The sequence below is a fragment of the Phocoena sinus genome, chromosome 20 (assembly GCF_008692025.1).
Source record: "Phocoena sinus isolate mPhoSin1 chromosome 20, mPhoSin1.pri, whole genome shotgun sequence".
Classification (NCBI taxonomy): Eukaryota; Metazoa; Chordata; class Mammalia; order Artiodactyla; family Phocoenidae; genus Phocoena; species Phocoena sinus.
In genome coordinates, this window is record NC_045782.1 from 17,237,321 (window position 1) to 17,256,799 (window position 19,479).

Below are 19,479 nucleotides of genomic sequence, written 5' to 3' on the forward strand. Positions count from 1 at the left end.
AGCTCAGGTTTGAGCACTTTCTGCTTAGAATATGTAGCAACTCGTTTAATGCTAATAGTTAACCCCATTCCCTAGATGGGGAAACTGAGGCACTGAAGTGCAGTAAACCTAAGCGCGCAGAGCTGGTAGCGCAGTGCAGGTGGACTGACCAGGATTTGAGCCGGTCAGTCCACCTGCAGAGCTTTTGCTTCTAACGCCACCCCGCCCCCCGCTCTTTGCCGTGTTTCCAAGCATCCGTGAGGTGTGAGGCATTATTATTCTCCAGGGCAATCTTGCCAGGTAGGTATCTCCATCCCTGTTCTTAGATGAGGCTCAGAAATCCAACAGCTGGGGCACAGCCAGCCAGCGACCGAGCGGGGACCAGCGCCCAGGCCTCAGGCTTCCCGCGCTGGGCTCTCGCCAGCTGACCCTCAGCGGCGCAGTTCGGGCCCCGTTGCTGATCACCTGCCCTGTGCTCCCTGTGATGCTCACCGTGGGGTTCAGATGCAGACGTCCTCACGTTTACCCCTTTAGGGGCTTCCCTCTCCCAGGGAATGTGGAAATGGGGTCACCTGGAGTCAGCTGCCAGGAAAATGGGCCAGGTGGGGTAGGGGGAGGACCAAAGGAAGCGGTCGAGTCTGGGCCGTGCCGCACCCCCACCTAGGGTGTGGCCTGTGGGGCGTTGTTGGCCCCTCCGAGGCCTGGAAGGGCCCCACGGGTACTGATGCTTGGCCTTCGCACCAGCCATTGAATTCAGCTCGTGCCGACTTGCTACAGAGGAGGACGTGACTTTGGGGCCTGCTGGCGGGTGAGGGCTGCTCCTGAGACAGGAGAAGGAGGCCCCACGGGCAGGCTTGTGCCTCCAGGCTCCCACTTCCAGCCCTGGCCGGCGGCATCCAGCCCCAGCCAGAGACGGGGTGGGGGGCTGGAGAACCTGCCCTGCCGGAGCGGCTGGCTGGGGCATGTTTGCCCAGCCTTGGGCCTCAGAACTCTCCAGAAACCCTCTTGAGGATGACCTGCCTCCTGGCCTCCTGTCTGTCCAGGATCTCACCGGTTGACTAGCCAGGGACCCATAGGCTGCAGGGGCAGCTCGGCTTCTGCAACACGCAGCCCCTAAGGAGGCCGGATCAGGATTTAATGCTTCCACAGCTGCCAGCTCTTTGGTACCTGTGAAAATTGTCACGTGTGGTCCTTAGAGTAACCTCTGAGGTAGGGGTGACTGTCCCCATTCTGTAGGTAAGGAGTCAGGAGCTCAGAGGTCACGTGCCCAAGGTCACACTGCTTGTGAGTGGCCGGGCCAGCCAGGACTAAACACCCAGTCTGCCAGGCTGCAGAGCAGCACTGCCACCCAGCCCCACTCACAGGGGTGTCCTGGGGCCCCTCCAGGTGACCTGGAGCCACGCCCATGTGGCCCTGGCGGCACAGGGAGCTCCATGTGCAGGACTGGCTCTGGGTCCTGAGGAACAGAGCCCTGGGGACATGGGTCACCCACAGATGTTGCCTGGAGCTACCTGCTGAGGACACTGTCCCTTCCCTAAAGGCCCCCCCAAAAAATCAGGCACCCCCTTTTCTGTGAAATCCCATTACCCACTCCTCTGATCCTGCCACCCCTCCAGAGCAGGCCTAGGATCCGGGACCACCAGGCGTCCTCTGACGCCCGAGGAGCTCGCTGCTGCGGAGGGAGGTCTGGATGTGGACCAGGGGGCCTGGGGCGGGCTGGCAGCTCTCGGGGTTCTCGGCCTAGAAGCACCCACGAGCAGGAGGTGCCCCGTGGAGCGATGTCCTCCTTCTCCCCCCACCTTCCCCCAGCTCCGTCCCGGGGCTGCCGCAGCCCAGTGTCCTGCTGTCCGGAATCGGCCTGGGGTTTGTCTGGGAACTCTGGAATCCTGGAGCGACAGGAGAATCTGCCTCGCCACGCCCAGGCCAGGCAGATTACTCTTTAGCTCTTGCACGTTCCCCAGAGTTCTTCCTCTTCACGGCAGCACATGTGACACGGGGGCTCCGCGGGGGCCCCGACCAGCCCAGGGCCCTGACTGGAGGGTAACCAGGCCTCAGGAAGCCCCTGCTGTCAGGTGCAGCATCCTCCCAGGCCTTCTGGAAACCCCGTGAGGACGGTACTTTTATTATGGATGAGTTCTTCCTCTTCCTCTGTAACTTTATCTAAAAAATATAAAAGAAACTGGCTCAGAAGGGTTTCTGTTGTGACTTTGGTTCTCCCAGCCAGGGAGTGATGGCTCCAGGTGGAGTGAGAGGTTGCCTTCCAGCACCTTCCAGCAGCCATCCCTGCTTGCCTCCCTTCCTGAGCTGTCTGGGATCAGAGCAGGCTGTCCCCCAACCTCAGCAGCGCTGCCTCCCCACCCCACCCCATGCTACACTCAGCCCTTCCCTGGCGGGCCAGGGAGAGTGGAAGCTGGGCTGGGACCCAGGCCCCCAGGAAGGAGCACGGGTGACAGGGCCACTTTTGTCCAGGAAAAAAGCCAAAGTGGTACCATCCCAGACTAACCAAGGTATACAGTTAGTTACTTTTCTTATAGCTGTCTTTATATTATTTAAATTGGGGGGGGGGGAACTACAGATCTTAGTGGGATGTAACCCTGTTGTATCGATAAGTGGAAAATGCATTTAATACACCTAACCTACCAAACATAACTTCGCCTAGAATACCTTAAACAGAATTACCCAGCACAAAGCCTATTTTTAAATTAAGTGTTGAACAGCTCACGTAATTGATTGAACACTGCACCAAAAGTGAAAAACAATGGTTGTAAGCACATCAGTGGTTCACCCTCGTGATAGGGTGGCGACGTCCGGGAGCTGCGGCCGCCCAGCATGAGGAGAGCGTCAGACCACACATCGCTAGCCGGGGAAAAGAGCAAAATTCCAACTTTGAAGTACAGTTTCTACTGAATGCCTATCACTTTCACTCCATTGTAAAGTCAAAAAATCGTAGGTCGAGGGCTTCCCTGGTGGCGCAGTGGCTGAGAGTCCGCCTGCCGATGCAGGGGACACGGGTTCGTGCCCCGGTCCGGGAAGATCCCACATGCCGCGGAGTGGCTGGGCCCGTGAGCCATGGCCGCTGAGCCTGCGCGTCCGGAGCCTGTGCTCTGCGGCGGGAGAGGCCACAACAGTAAGAAGCCCGCGTACCGCAAAAAAAAAAAAAAAAAATCGTAGGTCGAGCCATTGTAAGTTGGAGGATCGTCTGCACTAGAAATGGTTTTGAAGTTGTAGTTAAAATTTCCACTTGCCTTGGGCAACCAGTTGTGGCTTGAATGAAGAGATGCGGATGTAGGGAGAGGAGCCGTTTTTTAAGAGAAAAGGCTGGCATGTCGAGAGCGTGTGTGCATACGTGTGTAGCAGAGGGGGGGTGTCGGGGTGAGTGAGGGGCTGGGACTTGGCGCGTCGGGAGCCTGGCTCCAGGTCTCAGGTCCCTCTGTAGCCGGGAAGTTCCAGGCAGTCCCCTCCCTCTCTGAGTCTCATCTTCCCTGAGTGTCAGATGGAGAAGATGAATCCTTCATCCTGCCCTGTACACTCCCCGGAGCTCTCCCAGGGCTGCTGTGAGAGCTGAACGGTGTGTGTAGGAGACAGGATGCTTTGTCAAGTGTGAAGGGCCGGGCAGGTGTGGACTCTGCTTAGTCAGAGGGTAAAAATATGCCCAGGAGGTGTTGGTCTAGTTGGGAGGGAGGGACCCCTGTGGGGTGTCTGACCCCTCCTGCTGCCCCTGCTGTGGCTGAGATAGGCCACTCGAGACCACTCTTTCCACCCTGGGCAGGGCCTTGGGCCAGGTGTCAGGAGTTATGGGTATGTCGCTGTGGGACCTCAGGTGAGCGGGTTGGTCCCCACCTGTGTACCATGGGTTGGGTGTTGGGACAGAGTGCCTGGCAGAAACGCGGCCTCCGTATCTCAGTGTCCAGTGAGGCAGACGTGAGTTGGCCAGAAGCCAAGCCAGATGCTTAATCACAGGTGCTGGGCTCCACTTGGCCCCCTGCCTGCCTTCTGGGGGCAGGGTGGGTGGCAGCCTCTTGCGGACCCCTGCTGACGCGGTTCCAGGGGGAAAGCATGGGCGTTGGTGACTCACAGGCCAGTCCCAGCCCTGCCACTGACTCCCACGTGGCCCCAAGCAAGTCACTTCACCTCCCTACACAGAGGGGGAAGGAGACCCACCTCTCAGGGCTGTGAAGAGGAGAAGAAACACCCACTTGCAAAGTGACCAAGCCCTCTTGTGAGCCACAGAGCAGGGACTCTCAGCCAGTGCTGCCTCTGCCCTGCCGTGTGTCTGGGAGGGTGAAAAGCTACAGGTGGAGGAACAGAGCACACGCCTTGCTTCTCCACGAGCCCCAGCTCTCCATGGAGGGCCTCTCTCCGGGTGACCACCCACTGGCCCGGACATTCCCTGCTGGGGGCAGGAAGGGGGCGGCACGTGGAAGTCGCAGCATTAGGCGGGCTTCACAGTTAGTAATGTGTTCCTGTGATGTGTCTCTCCTCATGGTCACCATGGGGTTTGAAAATCCGCGAAGCGTGGGTTGCGTCAGTGATAAATGGAACCAAGCCAGCGGTGGCCAGAGGCAGGTGGGACCCTCTGCCTACCGGCCAGTGGACTTCTGGCAGGTAACTCTCTGAGCCTTGACTTCCTCGTTAGTAAAATAGGGATGGGAATCCCTGTCCTGAAGGGTCATGAAGCCCAAATAGGGTAATATATTAACTCTTAGCTCGGTCTCCAGAACTCGGTGGTGGTTCTGTAAATGTTGGTTTCCCTTTCTTTTCTACTGGGACAGCTTCGGGCTTGCAGACAAGAGCTCGCTTAGGACACAAGATTTGATAAGGTTGGGAGCTGTGTGGGATTGATTAGTGCCATGTAGGTGCAAAGGGCCGCGTGGACACTAGGGGGGAGTTTAATTACACAGCCTCTCGGCCTCCACAGTCAGAGGCTCCTGGCTGCCTGCTGCCGGCTTTATTGGTCCATCTGGTGCTCAGCCCGAGTCATGGCACAGGCAGGAGCCAAGCTCATTAATCGCCGTCTATTCTTAGCGCTGGCGTGTGTCTTGGTGGGGACAGGCCCCCTGGACAGCTGCACACGTCTGGGCAGGCACAGCCAAGCCGCTCGCTGACCACCTTCCTTGGATGTCCCTGATCCTGTTCTTGTCTGAGATGCCCCGAGGCTTTTCACAGCCCTTGTTACTGTTACTCTTCTTGTGGTCCTGGGGCTGGAGGACGCACCTTTAACGGGGACCCTGCCAGCCCTAGCTAAGGAGCACGCTGAAGAACCTGGGGAATAGTTGACATCTCCGGTGGGAGCAGGTGGAGGCTGTCACCTCCAAGGTTCCCACCTCCTCAGGGGCAAAGCAGCCCCAAGAAATGGTTTGTAGAGGTATGCCTCTCTCGGACTAGGTAAACTCTGAATAAAGCCAGAGCTCTTCTCCTGTAAGATGGTTTTAGCAAAAGGTTTGGGCAAATCTTTATGGTGCGCTGACATTGCCGGGCAGGGTGCTAGGCACCGAGGACCAGTCCAAAGCTCAGACTTGAAAGACCTAGAATTCTTGCTCCCCAGCTTGGCTGTGACAGGGCCGGGGCAGATCTGTGGCCTAGACTTATCCACTGAGGTCCTGCTGTGACACAGCGATCCCTCTGTAAGATTCCATCGCCATTCTCAACTTACAGAACTGAGGTTCAGAGATGCTATTTGACATGCCCAGAACCGTGGGGGGCAGACCCCTTGGTGGGCAGTCCCGTATCATGCCGCATCAAGCTCTGCTAGGCCAGAGTCATTGTCATTGTCATTAGAAAGGGGCTGTGCCTTTCTAATCACCAAGAAGCTTTCTCGAGGTCACTTGGCTTCCTGTGCAGACTTTGTGTTGGGGACCCTGCCAAGCAGCCCAGGTGCCCTGGATGGTGCAGCTGGCCTGGCTGTGGCCCTTCTCCATGGAAGGCTGTCCCGGAGCTTCCCACCCCTCACTGGCCTTGCACGAGAGGTCCCCGAGGTGAATCATCTGCTAGGGTCTCACACCCGAGGTTTCAGTGTCTGGGCTTCCCGGCACCGCAGTCCCCGCCGTCCCCGCCGTCCCCGGCCCTGCTGGCGTCCTTGCGGTCTGAGGAGCGGTGCTGCGCCTCGGGGAGCCAGGCTCACTCGCGCTGCCCCCCTCTGTCTTCCCCAGGGCAGCGAGGTGCCAGACCCCACCTTTGCTGATGGCGAGCTCCTCCCCAGGGAGTCCGGCTTCTTTCCTGTGGATGAGGACGAGGCCATGACGCTGGCCCCGCCCGAGGGCCCCCAGGAGTCGGACATGGACGGCCCCACGGAGAACAGCCGGAGCCTGGAGGGGCCGGTCGGGATTCCCGCCGAGGAGAAGGAGGCAGGGCTCGGGGGCCTGTTCCTTCCAGAGGACAAGTGAGTTAAAACTGCCTGGAGCTCCACTTGTCGGGAGAAGGTGATGGTCACGGCCGGAGATTTGGAGAGGGAGGAGAGGGCTTCCGGTGTCAATCTTACCGTATGAAATTGTCGATTTTTAATCATGTTCGACCTTCAAGAAAAAGGCAAGTTCATATGTTTCAGCCTAGTATATTTCCTCAGTGCAGGGGTTTGCAAACCCAAGCGTCTCTGGGAATCCCACTGTCGAGGAGGGGCCCTTTGGAGCTGTTCATCCCTGTTGCTTCCCGGGGGCGGTCCCTCTGCTGCACTGGCGGCCAGCCAGGCCAAGGACAGCTGGTCATATGGCTGATCACCTGCCACCTGATGGTTGCCGTTGTTGTCTGGGGCCAGTCACCAGGAGGCCACCAGCGGGCGGGTGCCGAGAGGTTTAGTGAAATTTACAGGAGAAAGCAGCCAGGAATGTGACTAATTCAACCCGAGGTGCTAAGGAGCCCAAGGACAGATAAATAAGTGAATAAATAAAATAAGGTGGAGATGCCCAGAGCCTTGATCTTCAGCCCCTATCGTTAACGCTGTGATTCTTAGATGGAAACCAGGGTTCCTCAGGGGCACAGTTTGAAAATCCGTTTCCCATTCTTTGAGTGCACAGGCTTATCAGCAGGTGGGAGAGATCCCAGTTTACGAGTAAGGATACACAGAAGCTGCTGCACAGCGACTCGAGGGAGGATATGTTTTGGCAGGTGATGAGTTAGTTGTACTTCTTCGTTCTTAGGTTTTAGACAGGGTTCAGCCAGCCACTGACTCTGTCCCAGGCCACACTGGGTCACCCGTGAGAGGCCTGGGGTCTCTGACCTGTGTTCTGTGACCTTAGGCTTCTTTGGACTAGAAATCCGCTCTGTGGATTACGAGAAGCATCCTGCCTACTGGCTCGTTGTTTTTTTTTTGTTTTCGTTTTTGTTTTGTTTTGTTTTGTTTTTGCGGTACGGCGGGCCTCTCACTGCTGCGGCCTCTCCCGTTGCGGAGCACAGGCTCCGGACGCGCAGGCTCAGCGGCCATGGCTCACGGGCCCAGCCGCTCCACGGCATGCGGGATCTTCCCGGACCGGGGCGCGAACCCGTGTCCCCTGCATCGGCAGGCGGACTCTCAACCACTGCGCCACCAGGGAAGCCCCATTTAAATATTTTTATTTCCTGCTTTACCTTCTTCTGTGTAGACCCTTTACATGCTTAGACTTGTTATGTCTAAAATTTTATATCTAACTTTTAGTTTAATTTTTAAAACTTCAAAATAATTTTTTTAAGTTTAGTTTTTAGTTTTAATTTTTAGAACGTTTTTCAATCAAAAAAAACTTTCGCTTTTAATTTTCCCACATTACTGCCAGTGTTTTTTACAAACCTATCCACAGTGATTTGAGAGTCCATAATTTATGTGACTGTTTCATTTACTGACATATAGTATAATTTAACAGCTAGTTCAGTATAGCTGTCCATACACCATTAAGTTGTAAGCAATGTTTGGCTGCTCTAGGGCAGCGTCGGTTTGAACATCTCTCGTGCAGAAACCTTTTCTGTGGTGAGGTGTTTCCCTTAGGATAAGGTCCCTGGAGTGTGCTTACCAGGCCAAGAAGTACAGACTTCATCAGGCTCCTGGTATCTTGGCGCCCATGGACCTCCTGGAAGGTGTGGCCAGTTTGGGCCCCGCAGGCTCTGGTGGCGCCTCGTTCACAGCCGACCCTTGTCTTACACTCAGGTCCCTGGGCCACACTCCGTCCGTGACCACGTCAGACCTCTCCACACACTCCACCACCTCACTCATCAGCAACGAGGAGCAGTTCGAAGATTACGGGGAGGCGGATGACGTGGACTGTGCCCCCAGCAGCCCCTGCCCCGACGACGAGACCAGGACCAACGTCTACTCGGACCTGGGGTCGTCGGTGTCCTCCAGGTGGCCCCTTGGTCCGGAGTGGCATTCGGGGTCCAGGGAAAGTGGCAGAACCAGTCCAGCCCCATCCTAGCGGGGGTTCAGCTGGCGGAGTCCTGAGCTAACTGGGCTCTGCTCCTGTACTGGGCGGGAGGGGGGGAGGCGGGGGGGGGGGGTTCTGCCTTTGCACCCTGATTGGGGGTCTGGAATTCCTCCTTCCGTCTGTCTTGGGGAAGAAACACAACCAACCTGGAAGGCCGAAGGCTCCAAGTGGCATATTGGTACCGTTCCGCGCAGCTGAGTCATTACTCTGACCTTAGCTCTCAGTTGCCTTCTCTGTGAAATGGGTGCAACTCATTGGCTTCCTCTCTTTGAGAGCGCTGGAGGAGGGAGATCTGTTGCTGTACTTCCACTCCCCACCCCCCACCCCCAAACACACACACACAAGGCTCACAGGTCTTGGAGAATCTAGTAGTAAGCTCGGCAGGACGGGGCAGGGCACCAGACTGGACAGCAGTTCAGAAGGTGATTTCTTTCCCTCTCATGACCCAGCGCGGGGCAGACGCCTAGAAAGATGCGGCACGCATACAACAGCGAATTGCTGGATGTTTACTGCTCTCAGTGCTGCAAGAAAATCAACCTGCTCAATGATTTGGAAGCCCGGCTGAAAAACCTGAAGGCCAACAGGTGAGGCCCCGGGGCCCAGCATAGGGGCGGGTGGGGTGGGGACCAGAGGGAGAAGCAGCGGGGAAGGTGGCCCCGCTCTGTCCTGGCAGGTGATCGGGGGCTGCTTCTCAGGGCCAAGCTGATTAGTGAGGGCAGGAAGAAGCCTCGCCCGCACCGTGATCTCTTGCAGCCGGGGCAGAGGAAGGAGTGGGCTAAAGGCCTCTCTGTTCAACCATCCTTTCCTCTCTCTCCCCCTCTCTCCCCCTGTCTCCCCCCACCCCACTCTCTGTCTCTAGCCCCAACCGGAAGATCTCTAGCACAGCCTTTGGACGGTAAGGCCTCCCTCGGGGTCGTGCGGGTTGAACGCTGCCCCCTTTCACTGTACTCCTGCTGACAGGGTGGCCGACTCCGGGCCAGCAGCCCAGACCCAGCCAGTGCCCTGCGTGCGTCTGCACGTGCAGAGGGGGATGAGGCATCCCAGGCAGGGCAGGCAGAGGAAGCTCCACTTGTGAGAAAGCGGGGCCGGCCTCCTTGCCACCCCCATCCCTCGTCCCTTCTGCCCCTTCTGGCAGCGGGCGGCCTCTCCAAGCCCTCCGTTGCCCCCGCCTCAGGCAGGCACACCAGGGGTGCCCTGAGAGACACAGCTGCCCTCATGGCTGCCGGTGCCTTTCCCTGGGCTCCGGAGCAGGCAGCTGTACCAGCAGAGGCCCTGGGCTTCCCGCTGGCCGGGATGGGGCGTGAGTGTCCCCACTGGAGCTGGTCCCTCTGCTCCAGGTTGAATCCTGCACAGCTGACCTCCTGGGCCTGCCAGGGTCCCGCGCCCACTCTCCTGCAGACTCGCCCCGGTTCCACACCCGGGGCTCTGGGAGCTGCCAGCACAGTGTCCAGGAACTGGGGTGGGACAGTCTCTTGGTTGAGACCCTGGCTGCTGGCTGGGAGGGGGAAGCGGCTGGGTTCTGCCTCAGGCAAGAGTTACCTGGACAGCCGTGCCCGTTTCCAGTCCCAGCCACCGACCCACCGTCCTACCGTCCTGCAAAGCCTGGGAGGGTCTCCCGCCCCCTGCCCACCACCTGGGTCCCCAGAGATGTAGCGGGAGCCGGCTGGGTGGTCTCAGGCGGCCCAGACCCTCTGCCGGGGCTGTGGTACCAGGCTGCCTGCACGGGGCGGTTTTCCAGGTGGAAGGGGCGGGGGGTGGGGGGCTCCTCCACCAGCTCTGGTCTGTGGCAGCTGCTGGCTGGAACACCGGTGTGCACAGCGTACTGACGCAGCAGGAAAGGGCTCTGATGGATCGGCCATGTCTGCTGGGGCTCAGGAGCCCCGTCTGCCGTCCTCAGAGCAGAATGATCTCTTGAGTTCAGAAGTCAGGCCACTCTGCTCCCCTGACTGGGTGAGGGCACCCTCCCTGGGGTCCCGGGCGCGCCCGTAGCCCGTAGCCCGAGTCTGCAGCCAGACGTGCCCCCCCCCCCCCCCCCCCCCCCCCCGTGCGCAGGCAGCTCATGCACAGCAGCAACTTCAGCAGCAGCAACGGCAGCACCGAGGACCTGTTCCGGGACAGCATCGACTCCTGTGACAACGACATCACCGAGAAGGTGGGCCTGGGCGGGCCCCGGGGGTGGGGGGAGGGGCTCCTGACGGCTGCCTGGGGACTTGGGAGACCCTGTCCCTGCCCAGGAGTCGGGGATAGGTGGCCCCGATCACATGGGCACGTCCCAGCACAACTCTTCACTCACAGTCATGCGGGGCTCCTAGCCGTCAGTCCCACTAAGTTCTCAGTCCTGTGGACTTAGAGGTTTCCTCCACCCCACCCCTGCCCCCCTACGGTAGGTGAGTTTTCTGGAGAAGAAGGTGACAGAGCTGGAGAATGACAGCCTGAGCAACGGGGACCTGAAGAGCAAGCTGAAGCAGGAGAACACACAGCTGGTGCACAGGTGAGGCCCGGCCTCGGCTGGGACGCGGGCGCGGAGGGTGGGCCGTGTGCTGAGCCCCCAGGAGAAGCTGGGCGGAGTGAGGTGTGTGGGGGCGGGTAACCTGCAGGTCCTTCTAGCTCTGAGGCTCTGTGATACGTCAGCCCCTGGCTGTGGGCCCTGCCCACGCTGGGCGCCCAGGAGGACAGGTCTTTGGGGACAGGGAGACAGGCAGAGCCTGACCTCGGCCCCCCAGGTCTGCAGCCCCAGCTCGGGTGAAAGGGAAGAATTGGGATCCATTTCCTGTCTCTCTCTGTCCCACAACGATGAGAGCCTGACCTCCCTTCTGGGGGACAAGCTCTGCAGAGGGAGAGGCTGGTGCGAGTTGGGGGTTCACACCTGCCACCGGTGGGGAAGGGTCCAGGCATTGCTGCGCCCTCCGCCCAACAGAGGCCCACTGAACGTGACTCAGTGCGGTGGTGCGTGTATGGTGTAGTCCTCACAGGATGGCATAAAGCTTGGTAAACTGATCCCCGTCCAGGGTCTGGTCCTCAACCTCGTAGGGCCCAAAGATGAGTCCTCTTGTACACCCCAGAAGTTCAGCTCCATGGAGGGGCTGTTGCCAGTGAAAGGTGCCCCACACTGATATACCGACCAGGCCGCCAGTAGTGGGTTACGATGTCCACAGTGGGGCCTGGCCTTAGCCGGCTCTGGCAGGCTCACCACCAGCCAGGATGTGCCTGTCTTTGCGGTCAGGGTGCCCAGCGAGCTGAGCTGTTGATCAGAGGGGCACCAGCCCGGAAGGAAGGGAGCAAAAGGAGTAGGTGAGGCCTGAGGGCTGTTTGATCCACTGTGGTGAGGCCGCCTTTCTCTGTGCCCGCCCTGGCAGAACCCCTTCAACTGCCAGGGCCGCCCGCTCCCAGCTCCGGTGGCGGGTGTGGCTGGCACACCTCTCCTTAGTTGCTGTGGGGTCCCTCGTTCATCTGTCAGCAAAGCTGCCGGCCCACAGTCGGGGTGTCAGGGTCTTGGGGTCCGGGGCTCCCAGTGGTCACAGCCTGGGTTGGGGGGAGGAGAGTCAGGCCACAGGAGCTTGCCCTGCACTGGAGTCCTTGCCCCTCCCCTCAGGGTGCACGAACTGGAGGAGATGGTGAAGGATCAGGAGACCACGGCCGAGCAGGCCCTGGAGGAGGAGGTTCGGCGCCACCGTGAGGCCTACAGCAAGCTGGAACGGGAGCGCAGCACGGAGATCGAGCTGCTGAACACCAGGTGGGCCCGCGGGGTGGCCCAGTGCCCTCCGCCCTCTGATGCGCCTTCAAGCCCAGCTCTTGCCCTGTGGGCGGGTGCCGTTCCCATTGTATGGATGGGAAAACTGAGCCCCAAGGGGAAGCCTCCTGTAAATCTACTTTTGATACTTGAACACATGGTTGTGTTCTCTAGGAAGCAGGTAAAAGAATGTTCATAGTAGGTACAACTGGAAACGACGCATGTCTATCAATAGGAGAATAGGTTAAAAAAAACACACACAGTGGTCTTGCCCTGAGTCCTGTACTGGGTCTGATGTCCAGGCTTGGAGCGCCCCCTGCTGTCAGATTCTTCCCGACCCCGAACACTGGGGTGCACGGACCCCAGGCCCCAGGGACCAAGGATAAGCAGGGCTGCTCCTGGGCCTGGGGTATGGCTGTTGGAACCTGCAGCAGGCAGGGAGAGGACGGGCCTGGGAGTCTGGCTTGGTCACGCGTTAGCTCCATGATGTTGGACATACTCGGTCACTCTCTGGGCCTCAGTATCCATCTGTCAGCCCTCCCTGGAGAGTGACCAGGAAGGCAGGTCGGCTGATGCACGTCAGAACACTGCACACAGGTGAGGGCTCTGATGATGCCAAGGCCCTCCCCCGACACAGGCCAGGGAGGCCACCTGGGCCCCTGGCAGAGAGGATGGCTACCCCTGCTCTTCTCAGGCCCCCTGTGGCCCCGGTCTCTGAGCTGAGCTTCTCGAGTCTGACAGGTCCAGCCGGGGTGGAGGGTGGGTTGGGAGGTGGGCTCCCTCCTTGCACCTCACAGCTGGCAGGCAGGTGGTCCCCTGCCTGCTGAGGTCAAGCAGGCCCAAAGGAGCTTGGTGGGCCGGACCCCTGTGCAGCTGGGTGAGACCTCCCAGCTCCCCGGTGCCTGAGACCCGCTTTGTCCCCTTTATTGACCAGGGCTTCATCTTACGTTTCCACGGGTGTTCTAGAAGCTGCTGTTTTGCGTCTGTTTCTTAATGAGGCAGGTACCTCATTAAGCATCACGTTCTCTGCCTGCTTCTGACAGCCGGCCGGTCGGCTGGCCTGGGAGAGGTGGCTGGGACACAGGTGGTAGAAGAAGACCTGGGGGTGCGGACCAGGGCCGAGGCCGAGCACTGTCCCCTAACCCGTGCCCCTGTCCAACTCCAGGGGGCGCTGTTCCCACAGACGCTGCAGGCAGCACTCCCAGAGTCTCAAGAGAGGTGGCCTCGTCGGGGGGTGGGGGGGTGGTCTGAATCCCCTTTAGGCCCTGGCCCAGGGGCTTCTCCTGGGGAGCCCAGAGGGCAGCGGGGGCCAGGAAGCCCTCTCTCCATGAAGGACGACATGACAGTGGGAAGGAGAGGGAATGCCCTACCAGAAATGGCCCAGCACTGTTCTGGTGCCACTGGCCAACGGCCCAACTCACCTACCCCTCTTCTCAGGTCACTGAAAACTGACCTGGACAGTCCCTGGTGAACGTTAACACAGAGGAACCACTGCCCGTGGGCGTCAGAGGCCGCTGCAGCGAGCGCTTGGAGGGCAGAGCCCTGGGGGAGATGCGGGGGAGAAGGTTGCCTTCCAATGGTGAATCCTAACGGGAGGGCCCTGCCCCAGATGCCACAGGAGGACTCTCTCCGTTAGCAGAAGAATACCACTGCCTAGCCTCTCCCCAACCCCGGGGGTGTTTCAGGCCCTAAGCAGTATGCAGAAAGAACCTTATGTTCCTATTCATTCACAAATGAGTGTTTCCTTTTATCCAAAAATAATAATAACTCAGGGTCTTTACCATTTTGCCTTGGATGACAGGAAGCTCAAAGCCATGTTACCATTTGGAACAATTATTCATATTCTCTCTCTCTCTCTCTTTCTCTCTCTCATTTCTGGTATGTACCCTCCAGGGAGCGGAGAATTGCTGCAGACTGTCAAATTGTAAGGGAATCTCCATTTTTGACATTCTTGTCCTCCTTTCCCCAGGGTGCAGCAATTAGAGGAAGAAAATACCGAGCTTAGGACGACAGTGACTCGGCTGAAGTCACAAACAGAGAAGCTGGATGAGGTAAGCAGCAGGTCCAGGCGTCGCTCAGACTTGGGTCTTGAGCCAAATCCACAGAGAGGCTGCACTGGCCATCGGAGGCCTTTAATTTCTAGTTTCTGAAATTCTAATAAAATTGCTGTAGCCAAAAAAAAAAAAAGGCATCAAACATGAATAATCATTCATTTTTCCATATTTCTTATTTTCCAAGTTTTCTATAGTGGATATCTATTTCCTTGTATTACAGGGGGAAATAATAAAAAAAAAAAAGAAAGAGGTTAGCTTCTGTTTGGGGTCTTACCTTCTTTTTTAAAAAATTTATTTTATTTATTTATTTTTGGCCACATTGGGTCTTTGTTGCCACGCACGGGCTTTCTGTAGTTGCGGCGAGCAGGGGCTACTCTTCCTTGTGGTGCGCCAGCTTCTCATTGAGGTGGCTTCTCTTGTTGCGCAGCATGGGCTCTAGGTGCAGACTTCAGTAGTTGTGGCTCACAGGTTTAGTTGCTCCGCGGCATGTGGGATCTTCCCAGAACCAGGGCTCAAACCCGTGTCCCCTGCATTGGCAGGCGGATTCTTAACCACTGCACCACCAGGGAAGTCCAGGGCATCTTACTTTCTTATTCGGGTCCATCTGGCATCATTGAAGGGCTTCAGAGACCGGAGATTTTTCTGTGTCTCTAGACTCCTAGGGGATCTGGCCATTTCTTTAATCCGTGCCTCGGAGGGCTCTGTTCAAGGGGCTGATCTGATGGCCCATTTGTCGAGGTGGCTGCCCCGGCCCCCAGCAAAGCCCTGGGGCACAGCGGGCCCCCTGGGAACTCTCCCCCTGCCCCGGTCTCCCCGGCTCCAGGAGCGGCAGCGCATGTCCGACCGGCTGGAGGACACCAGCCTGCGGCTCAAGGATGAGATGGACCTGTACAAGCGCATGATGGACAAGCTGCGGCAGAACCGCCTTGAGTTCCAGAAGGAGCGGGAGGCGACGCAGGAGGTCGGTCCGGGGCCGGCAGGTGCCAGGGCTCCCGCCCCGCCCCCACACATGCCCCGCCCCCTGCCCCCCGCCAACCAGCCTCTTGCCCCCGCAGCTCATCGAGGACTTGCGCAAGGAGCTGGAGCACCTGCAGATGTACAAGCTGGACTGCGAGCGGCCGGGCAGGGGCCGCGGCTCGTCCTCCGGCCTGGGCGAGTTCAATGCCAGGGCCCGAGAGGTGGAGCTGGAGCATGAGGTCAAGCGACTCAAGCAGGTGGGCCCCGGGAGCCTCTGGCCCACGGGGTAAGGTGTCCAGGTCCCCTCCGGGTGGGTCTCCTGTAAGGGGCTGAGAGCCGTAGCACCCCCTTCCCCGACAAAACTTCCCGACACCCTCGTTGTCAGGGCTGCTGGTCCCCGTCTCACGGCTCAGCCGAGGCAGATGGAAATCCCAGGGGCTCTGCTCAGCATCTGTGAAAAGAAGCAGACACCAGTCTTCTGTCCTGGGCGCATGGGGTGTGGGAGGAGACTCTACCCAGCCACCCAGTAGTGCCTCGCTGCGTTGGGTTCTCCCAGGAGCAGACCCCGCGCCCAGGATTCCGTTTCAGATGGTTTCCCGGAGCACTCCCATGATTGGAGACCAGTTGGGGGTGGGGGAAGCGGGATCAGGGTAGGGCAGTGACCCAGCGAGGGCGTGATGGTGCGGGAAGCCCACACCCAGGGACTCTGAGTTGACCACCCCCCAACTGACCCCTGGAAGCAGAGGTGCTGTGCTGGAGGTTCTGCTCCCACAGCAATCCTAAACCCCAGCCCTTCTCAGCCACGAGGGGGCGCCCTAGGCCCCAAGTGTGAGCAGTTAGGAGCCTTGAGGCAAAAGCTAGAGTGCAGGGCTGGTCACCAGGGTCTGGGCAGGACAGTACTGGGCCTGCTGTACTCAGGAGCGAGGGTGCCCCTGGAAAGAACTCCCAAGAGCGGGATTCCTGAGCCCGGCTGCAGCAGGAGCCACGGAGATGAGCTGACCTGTCAGCCCAGAGATCCAGAGCATCACTTCTCCTCACCAAGGGCCAGTGTTGGAGAAGGAGCCACTGGGTGGGCGGGGCCCCTCTTCTGGCTCACCCACTTCCAGGGAGGAAGGGGTGGCCTGGAGCCATGCCCCTGTCTGGAAACTTGGCTCCCTGAGCAGGGCTGTTAACTCCTCCTCAGAACCCCACGACCTCCCGGGACCCAGCTCTCCTTCCCCTCAAGCGTGGCAGACGCCCCGTCATCTGTGGGTGTCCTGGACGGGCCATGACACACGTCCAAGGGGTGGAGAGGGTGCTGGTGGCAGTCAGGGAGCAGCGGATGCAGAGAAGTGGGTTCCGGTGGGAGTTGGTATCGCCTTTGTCCCCCTCCCCAGGAGAATCATAAGCTGCGGGACCAGAACGACGACTTGAACGGGCAGATCTTGAGCCTCAGCCTCTACGAAGCGAAGAACCTCTTTGCCACCCAGACCAAAGCCCAGTCGCTGGCTGCGGAAATAGACACGGCCTCTCGTGATGAGGTGATGTGCCCAGCAGCTCTCGCCGTGGAGCCTGGCTGCTCATCTGTCCTGCCCCATCCCACCTGTCTCGATGACCAGCCTCAGGCTGCCCAGGGCCTGGCCCCTCGAAGTCCCCATCTGCAGTGACCCCGAGTGACAGGGTAGAGCGGTGGGGCAAGGAGGCTGCAGGTGGAGTGAAATCCGCTCTGATTTCCTGTGCGTGGTGGGAGGAGCATATGGGTTTGGGAGCGGGACGGGGTTTTGAGTCTTCGCTCTGCCAGGAACATGCCGAAATGGCCAGTTGATTTCATCAACTTATAATCCAAGGGAGGCTGGACGACCCCTCCCCCAAGTCAAGAGGGGAAGGACGCTAGCATTTCTTGGCCACCTGCTTGCGGTATGTCTTCACTTAATTTTCTGAGAACTCGAAGGCTTTCTGAACACTTGCCTGTCACAGATCGGGAGATCAGGACACAAGATCACCCAGCTTACGGAGGGAGAGGGACCCAGGTCTCTAACTGCAAAGCCCACTCTTTCTGCCCCACTGGGGTGTGCTTATGAAAGATCAGGCCTCCGAAATACCCAGATTAGATTTCCACAAGAATCCTGAGTCACTGGACCCTTACCCTGTGCTTGGGACACACAGCTAAGAGCTGGCCCCTGGGCCTCAAGGAGCTCCCATGTGAGCCGGGCACCAGCCTCCAGCCTGCAGGCAGAGGCAGCATTTCAGTTACAGCCTAAAGGACACGGCAGGAGTTGACCTGGAGAAGGACAACGGCAGGGCCGGAGGGTGGTGAGAGGGACGTTCCAGGCAGAGGAAACAGCTGGCAGTCTTAAGGACTTTGGATGTCACTCCTGATTATAAATGCCTCTGGCCGGTGTTCTCTCCCTTTATCAGAAAATCACCCATACCTGGACTCCTCCGTGGGCCAGTGATATGATACTCTCTGGGGGTGTGGCCTGGGCCTCTTCGTATTTAACCCTCCCTGGGTGTGATGCCCCAGACTCATGCCCTGGCTCCGAGCGCTGAGGCTGGTCTTGGGGCACTGGCTCTGCCCACACCCCAGCCCCGGCCCGGCCTCTGACCTCTCTTTCTCGTTCCCTTCAGCTCATGGAAGCCCTAAAAGAGCAGGAGGAGATCAACTTCCGGCTGAGGCAGTACATGGACAAGATTATCCTTGCCATCCTGGACCACAATCCCTCCATCCTCGAGATCAAACACTGAGACAAGGGGCCTGGCTGCAGAGCGGCCTCGGGACCCCTGGACCCCGGGATTAAGGGCCAGATCCTGCCTGAGGATGCGGCCCAGGCCGGGCTCCCACGCACACTGTAAATGTGTCTCTGGCCACGGTGGTGTAATGTGTACTGGTGTGTATGTGGGGAGGCCATGCGCACAGCAAGGGGTGAGCGTGGGCCGTGGCCGCGGGCGCCATCTGTGCTGTTAGCCGTCCTTGCACTTTGTGGTCCCTTTGCGTGGGGCAGAGGGTCCCCAAGGTGGGCGGGGGCGAGGTCGGCGGTCAGGAGTTACTGTAATGATGAGAGCTAGAGGCTTGTGTTGCAGATACTGGATAAAATGATTCTACCTCTGGGGACCAGGGTTAAAAAGTACTCCAGTGAGACAGGATCTTCCGCCGCATCCCTGTTTCCCCCTGGGAGTGGGAGCAAAATTACCATCTTTTCCAGGAGTTCAAATGCCTCACCAACCTCTTCGGCCACCTTTCAGGCCCAGGTGCTTGAGCTCGGAGAGGAAGAAGGAGCATATGGGGGGAACGTGTAGGGGCCCCTCGCGAGCCCCCCCCCCCCAGCCGGCAGCCCGTGTGGGGCTTGTGCACAGTGCGCCCCAAGGACTCAGGTTTGTGGAGGAGCTGGAGGGGGCGACCTTCATCCTGAGAGTTCTTGGCGTCCTGCGAGTTCCCCGCAAACTTCTCCATCCCTGCTCACCTACCTCTCCCTCTCTGTCTTTTTTGTTTTTTAAGACACTGAAAAATGAGCAGCGTTCAGCTGGGTACATGAAGGGTTAAAAGAAAGGGGGAAGGAGGCTGGGGTCAGTCTAAGGCATGGGTTGGCATTGGGCAACCAAAGACACGATTTTCGGGCGGGAGCACGCTCAGGTCCCTGTCGGCATCCTTTCCTGTGGATGCCTTTTAAGAGAGGGCATGGATGGACCCTCTCGAAAGCTCCCTCGGGCTAGAAGTGGGCCTTGCTTACCTGTCCCTGGTGATGGCCTTGGGTTTGGACTTTCAGAATCCAAGCTCTGGGCTCGGCTCTGTTGGGTGGTGAGGGCCCCGTGTTCCAGCCTTTAGAAACACCCCTGTACTCGGGTCTCAGCCAGGGGAACAAACGCTGTGCTGGTGGGAGAGACGGTTGGGGAAGTTGCAGGGAAACCTTAGTCTTCCATCCTGGTGACACATGGTGGAAATTCACCCTCTGGATCTTTCATGTGATGTTTCGTTCTAGGTGGCTGGGAGTAGATACGGTACTTCCCTTTGAGTTTTCCAATGTGTCTCCGTTTTGTATGGCTTGTGAATTGTTTCCTTAATCCAAATACATATAAACAACATATGGTCTTAGTTTCCCCCCTGCGGTTTCTTGTTTCCTTCAGCACTTCTAGTGTGAACAGGAAAGCTTGGGCATCTTGGGGAGGGGTGTATGCAAAGGAGAGAGGGCAGGAGAGGGTGAAGAGGGAACCTAGGGCCTCGAGTGTGTTCCCGCTCACAGAGCAGGGCTGTGGCCGGGACTGATGTTCATCCCATTCCAGCCAACGTTTGCTCTTGTTGGAGTTCGTGATTTCTTTCTAAGCGTATGCATGGGATTTGTTTCCTGCAGCAAATTATGGGGCTGCATTGGTCTGATCCAGGGCTTTGGGGCCACACACA

General features: G+C 58.6%; 1 protein-coding gene across 7 annotated transcripts in view; it reads left to right on the forward strand.

The window, feature by feature from the left end:
* The window catches only part of RAB11FIP4 (RAB11 family interacting protein 4), a 114,458-nt gene extending 95,285 nt beyond the window's left edge, over positions 1–19,173 (forward strand). For 6 of the 7 annotated variants that reach the window (XM_032617334.1, XM_032617336.1, XM_032617339.1 and 3 more), the window contains 12 exons: positions 6,129–6,358; positions 8,090–8,284; positions 8,813–8,947; positions 9,223–9,258; positions 10,416–10,515; positions 10,751–10,854; positions 11,956–12,096; positions 14,063–14,144; positions 14,971–15,108; positions 15,203–15,361; positions 16,481–16,624; positions 17,712–19,173. In XM_032617334.1, coding sequence (XP_032473225.1) covers positions 6,129–6,358; positions 8,090–8,284; positions 8,813–8,947; positions 9,223–9,258; positions 10,416–10,515; positions 10,751–10,854; positions 11,956–12,096; positions 14,063–14,144; positions 14,971–15,108; positions 15,203–15,361; positions 16,481–16,624; positions 17,712–17,828 — 1,581 coding nt within the window. In that variant the 3' untranslated portion in view covers positions 17,829–19,173. The remainder of the gene's footprint in view (positions 1–6,128; positions 6,359–8,089; positions 8,285–8,812; positions 8,948–9,222; positions 9,259–10,415; positions 10,516–10,750; positions 10,855–11,955; positions 12,097–14,062; positions 14,145–14,970; positions 15,109–15,202; positions 15,362–16,480; positions 16,625–17,711) is intronic. The other variant, XM_032617335.1, reaches the window with a different exon arrangement.
* Positions 19,174–19,479: the final 306 nt, after the last annotated feature.